General features: G+C 36.0%; 1 protein-coding gene across 1 annotated transcript; it reads left to right on the plus strand.

Moving 5' to 3' along the window:
• The first annotated feature begins 3984 nt into the window (after positions 1-3984).
• LOC114683558 (olfactory receptor 6C3-like) lies at positions 3985-4923 on the plus strand. The gene has a single exon (XM_028857885.1). It carries the CDS (start codon positions 3985-3987, stop codon positions 4921-4923), a length of 939 nt encoding a protein of 312 aa, XP_028713718.1.
• The last annotated feature ends 10521 nt before the right edge of the window (positions 4924-15444 follow it).

Raw genomic sequence — 15444 nt, forward strand, 5'->3', positions numbered from 1 at the left:
GAGGTCGATTACATCAGTTCATTGGACTACAATATTTTCATCTCCCTATATTGCTGTGCTTTCCAGACAGATATTTCATAAGAGCATTACATCTGAATTAACCTCTGATTGCTTCCTTCCTTTCTTCAAGCTAGTCTCTCAGGGATTTATAGTGACCACAGAAGGTAAATTGTCTTATTCTTATGTAATATTCAATCTTTACCTACTTGGGAGGACTTTAAAATGTTTCACCACCCACTATTCCCTGGAAATTAAAGAAATGTCATAATTTAAGATGATAGGTTTTTCAGGCCAGTTCCTAGCTGGTATGTTCATACAGAGAAGATATTTTAGATAAATTTATTTTTACTTCTGACACTGCTAGAAATTTTTCATGTACTTCAGAAGTGTTCTTCATCTATGTGAAAGGATTTTATGTAATGACATGAGGTTGAACTGAATCAGCAAAGTCTCTAGAATTGAAAATGGGTTCTTTTTCAGAGGTTGGATTTTGTTTTCACTTTACCCTCTCCCTGCTGGGATTTTGTCTTGTTTAAATCTCTCTCTCTCTCTCTCTCTCTCTCTCTCTCTCTCTCTCTCTCTCTCTCTCTCTCTCTCTCTGTGTGTGTGTGTCTTGTGTATGCTGTCACAGGCTCTGTGATATCATATCTGTAGTCCTGTTGTGTCTGGGTAACACTATTTTCTTGGAGTTATCTATGACCTTTAGCTCTTATCATCGTTAAGCCTCTTCTTCCTCATAGCTCCATGAGCCTTGAGAAGAGGACGTTGAGATAGGGCTGAGTGCTTCAAACTCTGTCACTTTCCACACATTATCAGCTGTGGTTCTGTCAGTTACTCTTTACTGCAAGAGGAAGTTTCTCTGACAATGAATGGGCAATTTTTTTATGGGTACAGCAATGTGCCATTAGAAGTACCGCTAAAGGGAAATTCAGTTTTCTCCAATAGAGTGTCATTGGGTCTATCAATCTCACTGTAGGGCAAACCCCATTCCCAGGGGTAGTTGGCCAACACAAAATAAACTCTATGCTTTTTGTTTTGTTGTTTTTAGTCTTATTCTTTGTTGTTTTCTTTTCTTTTGTATTTAGTTCGTTTGGTTTTTTTTTTGTTTTGTTTTATATTTATTGGGGTTTATCTGAGGAAATAGGAAAATAGAACATGAAGTTGAATGGGGAATAGAGATGAGAATTCAGGAGCACTTGGGTCAGTTAAAAGAATAAAAGAATACAATCAAGATATATTGTATGAAAAATTAATAAAAAATACTTTTTAAAAAAATTTGAAACTTCCCAAGAATAGTATAAATATACTAAGTTTACTATTTTAAGTAAATATGCATTTAAGATTACAAATTTTTGATTGGTGTTACCATACATAACAAAAAGTATGTTATATATTTTTTATAAGTGTATTTCATCTGTTACTGAATACTTTATTTGACTGGAAAAAAAGGAGAGCTCCTCAAATCATCACTTAGGCATATTAATTGCTATTGGCCACATATTTTAATATATTTCAGACACAATAACAGATTGTCTTTTGGTTTGAATTTTTCATGTTATATTAATGACAAATATATACATGCATTAATATAAAATAATGTTGATTGTAAAAAAGCAAGCAAAAGAGAAGAAATGTCCATTATTTGAATAAAAGCAGCAGTTGGGAAGCAGAGACAGATGGATCTTTAGGGGTTCCAGACCTTCCTGATCTACACAGTAAGACCCTGTCTCAAAATAAGAAAACCCACAATAATTTTTCTGTCTGTATTCCAGTTTCTGCCATTAAAAACCAATGACACCACACATAAAAAAGAACTTATGTAACAGTCAGCTATTCATTGCTACATACCAAGACAGAGAGAAGTTATATTGTTTACATTTCTAGCTTTATGGTTTCAATAAAGGATATTCCATGAAAATTTCTATTTATTCCTAATAATTCAGAAATTACTATTTCCTCATGGAGACAATGTTATATTTGCATTAAAATTTTACCTCATGACTTCATTTTTGTTCTCTGAAAAACTGAAGATTAAAAGTGTAAAGATTTTTGCTTTGTTTTAACTTTGTTCAGCACTTATTGTATGCATGTACCCTGGCATGTTTATTGAAGTCAGAGAACAACTTCCAGGAGTCAGTTATCTCCTTCCACCACATGGGTTCAAGGGATTGAACTCAGGTCCCCAGGCTTAGCTGCAGTTGTCTCTACCTGCTGAGCTATCTATTCAGCCCTAAATAAAGTTACTATAGAAAAAAATGTTCATAGATAATTAAAACAACAGACATAAAAACTCATGTGACTACATCAATGTGTTATAGTATTATATTAGAGTTCTAATTGGAGGCAATCTTTGTAACCAAGGAGATACTACTCCTTTATTTCTGTAAGCACAAACAAGTGCATTTCTGGGATTGTATTTAAGAGAATATGTTCTAAGACTGAAAAGTATAATAACCATAACTGTGTTCAGTATTTATTGTATTATCAATTCCACCCAATAAGTTATTGTAAATTAACATATAGCATCAGATTCAACACAAAACCTTACACATTTCAGTCTTAAAACCATTCATTTTTTTTAACACAGTATCTGACTATTCAAACTATCAGTGAAATTGATAAATGTTATTACAACAATCTATAATTCAGGGCATTGCATGTATTGAAATTGCGAGTACTTGTAGAGGCTTTATGTAAACTCATGGATGAGAGATCTATAAACAAATATCTGTAAACACATTTTCCCTTTCAATATAGTATGTATCAATCTCCTTTATGAAGAATGAACAAATAGTTACAATAATTCTAACAGGGAGAGGAAGCCATTCTTTCATGTCAATGGAAATGATAACACTATATTTTTTCAAACACATTGCATTAAAATAATTCTTTTTCTATTTTACAAATTATTTTCAAGTAGCAGACAGCTGCTGAACATTCACTGTTGCAACAGCTGTGCCTTATCCAGAATACAGAGCTCCTCCCCATCCTATGGTTCCTACAGTTTATTCACCCTCTTTTTTGCAATGTTCACTGGATGCTGGTGGATAGTGAAGTATGACAGACGTCCTGTTTAGGACCAAACATTCAACAGCCACTAATTTCCAGTACGTTGACCCATCCCACACTGCTGAAAGAGGGTCTTTAAACCAAAGCTGAGAGCCACATTCATCTATGGGTATAAACATAAATATTCAGAAAGAAGTTTACATTTCCATTTGAAAAAAATTCATAGAATATTCACCAAGAGGAACTGTGACCTCTCTGTCCATAGACTTTTGACCAGTTCTACAGAGGCAGGCTTGTGTTCCCTCCATTGGAGCAGGTCTCAAATCCAATATGGAAGCTATTGGGTACCCTTAGAACATTCATGTCACTATTGACCTGGTGGGCATATAATTTTCAGGCAGTTCAGTGTTGCATCCCAAAGGACCTACAACTGAATATGGCTAGTTATTACTCTTCACCCTGCCTGCATAGAACCTTCCATCACTGTGAATACTAGCCAACGTGATGAAACTGTACAGCCTACTTTAAACTTAAATATTCTGTATTCTATCTATCCTAATACTCTATATCTAAACTATATGATATTTTCAGCAATAGGGTATGATACTCTATATCTAAACTATATGATATTTTCAGCAATAGGGGGATGATTGGCCAACAGTTCATAGGGAGGTGTCTCATACCTGGCAATAGTGTTTTAATTTAAAGCCTACTGCTATTAGAGCAGTGTTGATTACCCGTGCAAAGTACTTCCATTTAGTCTCCTTCTTTTAAACCTTATTTTAGCTACTTTAAAATATAGGAGGACTGTATATGGCTTTATCATATATTCTTAGTTTTATTTGACTTCCCTAAGAGCCCTTTCCTCATACATCATCTTCCTTTAACTCTAGTCCTCTGTCAACTTTCATATTACTAAATTAAATTCTTTGTTTCATTTTCACCAATAGATTTTGTTCAAAGAAAAATATCATTATGAGAAACCACACTGTGATCACAGAGTTTGTGCTCTTGGGCATAACAGATGATCCAGAACATCGACTTGTACTTTTCATCTTTTTATTAATAACTTATATACTAAGTCTCACTGGGAATGTAACCATCATCATCCTTACCTTGCTAGACTCTCACCTAAAGACTCCTATGTATTTCTTCCTCCAGAATTTCTCCTTCTTAGAAATTATATTCACCAGTGTTTCCATCCCCAGATTTTTGGGGTCAATAATTACTAAAATCAAGACAATTTCCTATAACAACTGTTTGGCTCAGTTATTTTTCTTCATCTCCACGGGGGTGTCTGAGTTCTTTCTTCTAACTGCTATGTCTTATGATCGCTATGTCGCCATCTGCAAACCACTGCATTACACCACCATCATGAGCCAGAAAGTTTGCACCCTTCTTGTCCTCACTTCATGGCTGGCAGGATTTCTGACCATCTTCCCACCACTCATGCTGATCCTCAAGTTAGACTTCTGTGCTTCTAATGTCATCGATCACTTCTCCTGTGACTACTTCCCCATCTTACAGCTCTCCTGCTCAGATACAAGGAGTCTAGAGATGATCGGCTTTTACTTCGCTTTTGTCACTCTGCTGTTCACGTTGGCGCTAGTGATCCTGTCATACATCTGCATCATCAGCACCATTCTGAGGTTCCCATCTGCCAGTCAGAGGAAAAAGGCTTTCTCTACCTGTTCCTCTCACATGATTGTCATCTCTATGTCCTATGGAAGCTGCATTTTTAACTATGTGAAACCTTCTGCACAAGAAAGGGCATCATTAACAAAAGCAGTAGCTGTTCTCAACACATCAATTGCTCCCATGTTGAATCCCTTTATTTATACCTTGAGGAACCAGCAAGTAAAACGAGCTTTCAAAGACTTATTTTACAAAGTCGCATTTTACAGAAGCAAGTGAAAGAATGTGTTAATGTGTTAATGAAAGAATGTGTTAATGTGTTAATATACCACTGTGAAGATTTAATAAAGATAAAGTGAAATTTGTATTATTTTCTGTCACAGGTAAGTTGGATATATCGAAGGCAGTACAAGGCTCTCCATTTCCATTCAATTCATTATTCAAAGCACAACTTAAACCAACTCAAGTAAGATAAGCTGAAATTATGTTTTGAAATGTGACATGACCAAATGGGGCTAAAATGTTTGTTGTTTGACTTATATATTTTATATTGATAAAATCAAAAATATCTCCATATTTCTCTTTTAATAAATTATAGGCTATGTAGTTCTGTTTTGAAGAAAATATTATTTATTCATAATCTGATGATATTTAATAACTGCTAGTCATGTGAATTATTGAAAGTTATTAAATCTCTCTAAACCTCAATGCTTTAATTTGAAAATAAGAACAAAAATTTCTCAAGTGTTATAAGGTTAAATGAAGTAAAGTATGAACACTTTTATTTGCAGAAATAAATAATGCCTTTAATAAATCACAACTGCTGTGAATATACTATCAAATCTGAGATTTCATTACAATTTGAAAAGGAATAACACAGCTGTTCTCAGAGCCGTGGTGCTGCACAATTTTTAGAGCACAATTTTTTTTTGTTTGTTTGTTTTTTGAGACAGCCTTTCCTGGAACTCACTTGGTAGCCCAGGCTGGCCTCGAACTCACAAAGAGACGCCTGCCTCTGCCTCCCGAGTGCTGGGATTAAAGGCGTGCGCCACCACCGCCCGGCGAGCACAATTATTATACATTTTCAATTCTCAAAAACATCTGAAAGTTTTTATTTTATTTTGAACATAAAAACTGCACCTTAGAGAATTTGACTAAAATCACAAATCAAGACAGCCCATTTGAATTTTTCTTTATATTTCTAAAAACAAAGTCAACCAGGTTGTGGTGGCGCACACCTTTAATCGCAGCACTCAGGAGGCAGAGCCAAGCGGCTCTCTGTGAGTTTGAGGCCAGCCTGGTCTACAGAGCAAGATCCAGGACAGGCACCAAAGCTATACTGAGAAATCTTGTCTCAAAAAACCAAAAAAAAAAAAAGGAGGAAAAAAAAGCCATATAAATCCTGAGATATGAAGTTGAACTTATAATGTCATAAATGTGAAATTATGTTCTATCTAAAGAACAAAACATGAGATTTTGAGCACATGGTTTCCATAAACCTTTATGAATATAAATGTTAGTATTTATTAAATTACTAGGTATAATTTAATAGTCTCTTTCACTTGGTTTGACTCTATAAACACTAATATCCATGCTGAGAATTAATCTCACCCATTATTGTTGAAGCTAATTAATATATTTTATTCATACTCTACAATACATTACATATTTATGTAATTTTTGAAAAATGGTAAAGAGAAAATCTGATAAAATAAGTCTTCTGAAACCTCCATGGGTTCTCCTGATGAGTCTTTGATTTATTCTGGTGAACAGAAATCCTTTGTCATCACTTAGACCCTTCAATGTGTGAGCTGATTGAAATGTATTTTTATATAATGTGAAGCTAAGCGATTTATTGCTCATACTTTTAGTTAAATAATTATCCTTTTCCCTCATGCATTGACTAAATTCTGAAGAAGAGATAAACCATGTGTGATTTTTCTAATTACCTCCATCTATTAAGGTATAACAAAAGAGGGGAAGAGTTTAATAAATACAGAAAAGTTGAAAATACTAGGATATCAAAGTACTATGGTTGAAAAGATGGCTCAAGGTTTAAAAAGATTAATACTCCTGCAGTTGACAAGATTATTTCCTAGTGCACATATCAGGTGGCTCATAACTACCTACTTCACTTCCAAAAATCCAACACACTCTTTTGACCTCCACAGGCATATAAATAGTGATTACAGACTCATGCAGATACACACTCACACATGAAAGAAACTATAAAGGAAGGAAGGAAGGAAGGAAGGAAGGAAGGAAGGAAGGAAGGAAGGAAGGAAGGAAAGAAGGAAGGAAAGAAGGAAGAAAGGAAGGAAAGAAGGAAGGGAAAGGAAGGAAGAAGGGAGAGAGGGAGGGAGGAAGGGAAGGAAGGAGGGAGGGAGAAAAAGAAAAGAAAAGAGAAAAGAAAAAAGAAAAATCCAAAGTTACTGTGTCACTAAGGAAAATGGTCATCTTGAACAGTGGTTCTCAACCTGTAGTCCACAATCCCTTTAGGTTGCATAACTTATTATGAACATTATGATTCATAATAATAACAAAATACAGTTATGAAATAGCAACAAAAGTTTTAGGGCTGGGGGTCACCACAACATAAGGAACTGTATTAGAGGGTTGCATCATTAAGTATGTTGTGAACCACTGATCTAGTACATAAATAAAATACCATTAATAGAAGTAAAACACAAATATGAAGAGATACATGGAATGTTTCTTTTTTTGTTCTACTAGCTAGCACCCAAATAAGGATATGGAGACTTATTAATTATGAAAGCTCGGCCTATAGCTTAGGCTTGTTTCTAACTATATCCTATAATTTAAATTAACCCACTTATATACCTATGTTTTATTATGTGGTGTTACCTCTCCTCTACCTTGTACCTCCTGTTTCCTCTGTGTGTCTGGCTCTTTTCTCTCCATCTGAAATTCCTGAACCTCTTTCTGTCTAACTATTGGCCATTCGGCTCTTTATTAAACCAATCAGAAGGTGCATTGGCAAAGACACATCTTCACAGTATACAAAAGTGTTATTGCACAACACTCCCCTTTTTGTCTAAATAAAAAAGAAAGGTTTTACAGCTAACATAGTAAAATTATATACAATAAGAAAAAAATATCAGGTAAAAATTATATTTACAATGTCTAGTCCATTACTATTTGGCAAATTTAGAGAAAATACTCCAATATCTACCTTATCTTGGGGAGTCCAAATGTTTGTATCTAATTTATTTTCTATCATAACTAAGAAAGACTCTAACTATACCTATCTGATATCTTCAACTCCATCAGAGACACAGGAAGGATATAATATTGCCTGAGTAAACAGGAAGTGCAGAGCAAACAGCTTCCAAAACTAAATAAATGACAGAAACATCTGGCTGCCTGGACAGTCACCCCAAGGTTCATCTGCAATGTTGGGGCATCCACCTTTGGCCTACAGGCCTAGAATATCTGACAGACTTTTCTGTAAAGCAGGAATTTTGAAGGACTGTCCTATCTTGCCTTGGTAAAGTTTGGCAGTTGTCTTCCTTTGCATCCTGCTTGTCCAATTTGGACAGCATACTGTCAGCAGTCAAAGCAAGAGCAGTTTCTTTGCCCAGTGGCTAACCTTACCACAAATGAAAGCAAACTCCATATGGAGGTTCTTTGATGCCTGTCATCCTCTTTTGAAGTAAATTGGAGCTGCCAGAAGCTGACATATCTCACTGTCATGAAAAGCCTTGTATTATTAAAACATTTTAAATGCCATATTCTGTAGGTCTTTGAAGTGTTTGAAGACCATTTCTCTATTTAAAATATATATCTGTTTGATGTTGAAAACATGCCTAACATGACTATAATTTTGGTTGTTGTAGATGACTAAATATTAACCTGTCTTTCTTTATTATCCTAAATTGCTTTCAAGGAATAAAACTATATTTTTAAGATTAGAAACATACATACATTATAAAAAATAACCTTAAATTTTGAATCAATATACAAAAATCCATACCAATGTAAAGTAATTGAGACTAGCGGTTGTTTAAAAGTAGATTCAACAACCCATCCTTTTATCCCATTATTTCTATACAATATCTCCCTTTTCCCTTCAGAGATCTCTGAATCTAATCATTATTTAGGTTTCTACCTGACCAGGAACAATTTATAACCAACCCCCTTAAATGATGACAATCTATAACCATTGAATGTCCAAAAACCACCCACCCTACATCTTGGTAATGTGAGCAACATGTTCTCTAGACTGCTTCCTGTTGTCTGTGGGTGACAGCATCTTTAGGGGACCTAAGAAAATTGAGATAATGGTCAAGTCCAGGAAAAACTAGACATAACATTTGTTGTTCAGTCTCTGTGTAATGGGAAAGTGCCAGGCTTATCTGTAGTCCTGACTAGAATAGTCTGTGAGGCTGGACTGTCTCAGCCAGAAGCCTTGAGGCTATTCTGTGTATAGAACTCTGAGGAAACCACAAAGAGGCACTCTGAGGCTGGATCACCTGGACCACACATTTTCATTGGTGTCTGGTACCCTTGCTCTGAAATTACAGACTTTCAAAGGTAACATACATATCTGCATTAACATAAGTATTGATTTGTATTGTACACAAGACAGTCAATTATGATTTTTCTGGTTTATGCTTGAACAGGTAGTTTTTCTAAGTCTATTTCTTTATGTCTGTAGCCAGGATTTCCAGAGGGTCTTGCCTGAACAAACCTGATCTCTACCAACATTGAAGGAACCCACAGCCTTTCATTTTCTGTGAAAACAAAAGCATAACCTCTTCCCCAAAGCAATACAATTTCAGACATCCATTTTAAAGTTAATGAATTCCTAAAGTATCTAGGCTGGTTGAATTCAGCAGTCCCTCTTACAATCTCATGTCTCTCAGCAGCTGTTGTTCACTCATCTGCAATCAAAAATTCCAAATCAACAAGACATCACACAGGATCCAGAGTCTTTTTATATTTTATTTTATTATACTTTTATACTTTTTATGACTATCTATATCTATTTTTTTTCCTTTTTTAAGCCTACACATATTTTTTAAACACATGGGAATGTGTTTAGAACTTTCTTCTGTCTGAATCTGTCTTTACTGAGCACCGGCAGCATTCGCTAACTGCATGAAACAAATCTTAAACTGCGACGCCAGCTGCCACATAGCTCAGCTTAACACATGGGGCTAACACATGGTGCTGGTGGCTGGCTCCACCCCACAGGCAGTGACGAGTAGCCACACCCCTGTATGCCAAGCACTGGCCGACCTGAGAGACTGTAAGACTAGAAAGCCACATCTGGCTCCTTGTCGAGAACTTATCTTAGTTTTCTCAAGCCCTGTGTTTGGATATCTGAGCCCCACATTGGGTGTCATATGTAATGAGTCTTTCTCTGTCCTGCCAGCCAGTTCCCAAATAATGACACAGAGACTTCTTAGTAATTATGAAAGCTTGGCCTATAGCTTAGGTTTGTTCCTAACTAGCTCTTATAACTTAAATTAACCCATTTATATTAATCTGCATTCTATCATATGGTGTTACCTCTCCTCTATCTTGTACCTCCTGTCTCCTCTATGTGTCTGGCTCTTTTCTGTCTGTCTGAAAGTCCCACCTAACCTCTTCCTGTCTAGCTATTGGCCACTCAGCTCTTTATTAAACCAATAAGAAGGCACCTTGGCAAAGACACATCTTCACAGTGTACAAAAAGATTATTCCACAATAGGTACATGCATGTAAACACAAACACCATCAATAAATAAAGCCACTTTCTAGTATATCTTACAAAGAAATGGCCTTTGACCTTTCAAATCTATCTAACATATTCTTCAGTGTAGAAGTTTCCTCCATATCAGCATCATGTAATTGTCTATATCTTTTTTTTATTAAAAATAGATTATTCTCAGCCAGGAGGTGGTGGTGCACACCTCCCAACACTTGATAGGCAGAGCCAGGAGGATCTCTGTGAGTTCAAGACCAGCCTGGTCTACAGAGCGAGATCCAGGACAGGCACTAAAGCTACATAAAGAAACCCTGTCTCAAAAAACAAAATAGATTATTCTCTCATAAAATACACCCCAACCACACTTTCCCCCTCCCACTCCTCCTAGCTCCCCCTACCTCCCGTCTCCCTCAGACTCACTTCCTCTGTTTCCTTCATTGTTTATTTGGAGAGTTGTTGTTGATATACACTGATGATAGATATTTGTGAAGAGCAGGATAAAATAATATTTTCAAAATAAAAGCTCTGAAGATGAATTGTAATGATCATAATTAGTAAATAATTATTATGGCTAATTTTCAATTGGAATCACTTATCTCAGATTCTTAAGAAACAAATTTAGAAGTAATTTTGATGAAATGGGTGGAGAGAATGAGAGATTAATAACCTAATTAAGAACACTAGTTGCTCTTGCAGAGGATTTGGGCTTAGTTCCCAGCACCCACATAGTAACTCACAAATACTTGTAACTCCATTTTCAAAGGATGAGATGCCCTCCCCTTACCATTACATGTGTACCATGCACACACATGGTGCAGAGGCATACATACAGGCAAAACACTCATACACATAAAATTAAGTAAATAATTTTTAAAAAAAACCTAAGCCATATTCTGCCAGGATAAGATACAAGTGTACATTCTAAAAAAAGAAGCTGAATAGATTAGTTACATACTTGGAGATGATCTTCATTCTCGTGCCAAATACATCCTTAGAGTAGTTTAAGGCTCTATGAATTTAAGAATGCTTATTATTACCAGCAATTTTTGTGTTGGTACATGAATATAATTTATTGAATTTCCATAAACAGTTTATATAGAAACATAGCATAGCATCCCTAGAGCCAAATATTGGATCATTTACTTGAACCAAGTCATACTAGACTCCCTTTAAGTCTGGTTTTTGGTCTTAGAAGACAGACTAGAGAATGTTCATTGAGTGACGGTCTCATGAACTCTCTGAAGATCTACTATGCCATTTTTCTCACATCTCTTCCTACATTCCCTCACTGCTTTATCAGTATAAAAACACAGTGAGCAATTGTATTATTATCTATAAATCAAAAATTAAAGTAAGTTTAAGAGTAAAAATATAGATAGATGATAGATAGATAGATGATAGATAGATAGATAGTTAGATAGATAGATGATAGATAGAGATAGATAGATGATAGGTGATAGATAGATGTGTGTATACATATATATAATTGAGTCATAATGATGATAAAATTAAAGCATTGTTACATTTTTACTACCAAATACTAATAATGCAGTGTCTATTTTTTAAATATGAGCCTACAAGGAATCAACCTTACAAAAAGAACTGTAGGCAACTGAAGAGACTCGGGAAAAGGAGAAGTCATCTTCCCTGGAGTTGTCCAGTGTCAACTAGTCAGCCTTGAAAACATACATACAAATGACATTATATGGACCCAGCAAGTTATATATAGGAATGTGTATGTATATACATATATACACATATGCATACAATAATAATTTAAAAAGAGGTCATAAATTTGAAGAAGAGTAGAACACAGGAGAATCTGAAGAGATGAAAGATAAGGGGGAAAGATTATAGCTTTATTAAAATCTCAAAAAGAAAAAGAAAAAACATAAGTCCCAATGCGAGTATGTTATTCTAAGAATTTCAATCTAGAAATGGAAGTAAACTGCATTGATTTAGTGAGAAGGCACATTTTGACCTCAAGCTTTTATGAGAAATGCATCTTTTTAATTAAAACCAGACTCTGAAGATACCATATATATAAAGAATGAATTACACAAAATTGTCAAAAAAACTAATTACAAATAAAAGTTTGTGAAAGTTTGTTTAAATTTATATATGAATAAAATGGGGGTCTCCTTATATATCCTTCATTGAAAATTGTTCAATATAGAGAATTTGGAACAGAAATTTAATCATATCTTATAAGGGAAATCATTGAGAAAATTCATCTTATGAAGCAAAGATGAAACCTAGGTATTTCATAGTATTGAGAGTCTGAGTCTTGTCACCCTCTATATCTCAGTGTGATCATTCCTTTCCTTTCTATACAAATTACACACTGAAATCACCCAGAGAGACAGTTCCTATTCCTAAGAATGAACTAGCTCCATTAAAATTAGAAAAATGAAACCTTTTTTTCTCAAGGAAAATTATGTGCCCTCTGTCCCAAAGATATGTCCTGAGTAGGCAGCCTTCAAGTTTGGTGATTACAGCTGCTTCCCACGGCACTGTCAATGGTTTAACTGTGCAGGGCATGCTTTAAAACCAGGGCTGAGGCCTTAATGTGGGCAGTTTCCTCCATATCAGTTGGGAGGTGCCTAGGAGATTTATATTACTAATGCAGTTGTTATATTTTAGAATAAAGCCAGCAATCAGAGGAGCTTGTGAAGTCAGCAGCCTTGTTTAAAATAGGAACTAGTAGATGTCTTACTCCTGAAGAAAGGGAAAGGAATAATAGAGCAAGAGAAAGGATTTTTCAGGAGGAGGAAATCTCTAATGCACTGTTTTGAGAGATAGAATTACTAGAGAGAGGCAGAAAGAGCCAGAGTAGACATGTTTCAGAAAACCTGAGTCAATAGCGACCACGGTATCTTTGTTTTTTAAAGAGAAGCTTGAATGCTTCCATCAGTTCCCAGGTGTGAGAGTTTCATCTGGTTATTAGGTTAAGATTTCCATGTTGGAGGACATTGTTTTATTTGGGAGCTATGAAACCAGCTGTTGACTCCCAGCAGTTTGACAGCTGTGAAGGTGCTCAAGACCACCCACTCATGTCTCCCCACTAAGGACACAAATATTCTGTGTATCCTTCTTCTCAGATTTTAAGGAGAACTTGATCTCCAGGTTCCACAACCTTTGTAACTCCATCCTCTACCAGGCATAGCCTGATTCCCATTTTCCCAGGTCCTCTTGACTTGTCTTGTATTTACTGCGTACTGAGTTATCTGATTATGCAGATGTACAAAGACAGTCTCTATATGATGATCACACCCTGGATCTATGGCATGAAGCATAGAATTTGAATGCTTGAGACAGAACTGTGGTGGTATTGTGTTCCCCAAAATATTGTGTACCTTAATAAATTTATCTGGGGTCAGTGAACAGAAAAGCCACTAGTTAGGCAGTGATAGCACACGTCTTTAATCCTAGCATTCCAGAGGCAGAAATCCATCTGGGATCTCTGTGAGTTCAAGGCCACATTGGAAACATCCAGGCATGGTGACTCATGCCTTTAATCCCAGAAAGCAAGCCTTTAATCCTAGGGAGTGATGGTAGAAAGCAGAAAGGTATATAAGGCGTGAGGACCAGAATCTAGAAGCATTTGGCTGGTTAAGCATGTAGCTGGTTAAGCTTCAGGCATTCAAGCAGCTGTTCAGCTGAGACCCATTCCAGATGAGGACTCAGAGGCCTCCAGTCTGAGGAGACAAGACCAGCTGAGGATCCGGCGAGGTGAGATAGCTGTGGCTTGTTCTGTCTCTCTGACCTTCCAGTATTCACCCCAATAACTGGCCTCGGGTTTGATTTTATCAATAAGAACCTTTAAGATTCCTGCTACACAGAACTGAAGAAGTCAGAAAGAAAAGTGAGTCATTTGCTAAAGTTACACGGGGCCCAAAGGAAACCTTCGCTGATTATTTTTTTACAATGATTGACTTCAGCTGTAAATAGGATGACACCAAATTCAGAAGCTAAACAAATAATAATTGAATCTTTGGCTTTTGAAAATGCTAATTCACAATGCAAAAGAGTAATTAGACCTTTAAAGGCAAAATAAGCACCCACGGAGGAATGGATCTGAGATATAGTCAATGTTGAATCTCATAACCATGATGATGCTCGGATAAGAGAAGTGATTTCCGGAGGCTTGAAGAAAAAATTCAAAATGTCAAGTTTTTAATTGTGGCAAACAAGGTCACATAAAAAGGGATTATAAACAGGGCATTTTTAGAACCAATTTTTTTCCCTAGGAATAATCCAAACAGAAGGCCCCTCCCTTCTGGAGTATGCAGGAGGTGCGGCAAAGGCCAACATTGGACCAATGACTGCAGGTCAACAAGGGACAGACAAGGTAATCCTGTGCTGTCAGGAAACACCTTGGGGGGCCTCTTGGGGGCCTCCATGTCAAATTTGGCTCAGTCATTCCCTATCACTATGGGGGAAACTCCTCCCCAGAGCAACTAAAAGATTATTAGATTTGTACAAGAGAGACCTCTTGATTAGAAGAGGTGATAGTTCATCAACCAGCATTACCATTCAATCTAAACTAACTTATAAGGCTAACAAATGCTTATCATTTGATCAGCTATAATTTGCCCAAAGGGAAACTTCCCAAAGTTAGATTTGTGGCAGGGTTTTGCTTTTGTCTTTCCAGGAGAATGAAGGCATCCAGCTAAGGAATCTGAAGACCACTGGACAAATGAGACATCTGAAGAAAAAGGACAAATCATCCAGAGAAAATGACCCAAGAAAAAGAATAATTGGCCTAATGGTACATCACATAAAATTTCATGAATCTTCATAAATGCTTGTTTCTGCTGTTCTCTATAGACATATAATGTAAATGGTCTTTTTTTAAGTTCCAGTTCAATAAAAAGTTTAAAGCTGGATTTGGAGTTGGCGAGTGGCTCTCTCCTTCTCTAAACCCAAGCACATTGTTAAAAGAAAATTCAGAGTCGCAGTTTCATATCAGAAGAGCCATCTGGTATGGGACAGAAAAAAATGAGGGACTATTATTGTCACAAATCATTTACCCTCAAATTTATTTTGACTCTTTAAAACTTTCTTTGGGTATAGCACTATCTTAA

The sequence above is a fragment of the Peromyscus leucopus genome, chromosome 18 (genome assembly GCF_004664715.2).
Source record: "Peromyscus leucopus breed LL Stock chromosome 18, UCI_PerLeu_2.1, whole genome shotgun sequence".
Lineage (NCBI taxonomy): Eukaryota > Metazoa > Chordata > Mammalia > Rodentia > Cricetidae > Peromyscus > Peromyscus leucopus.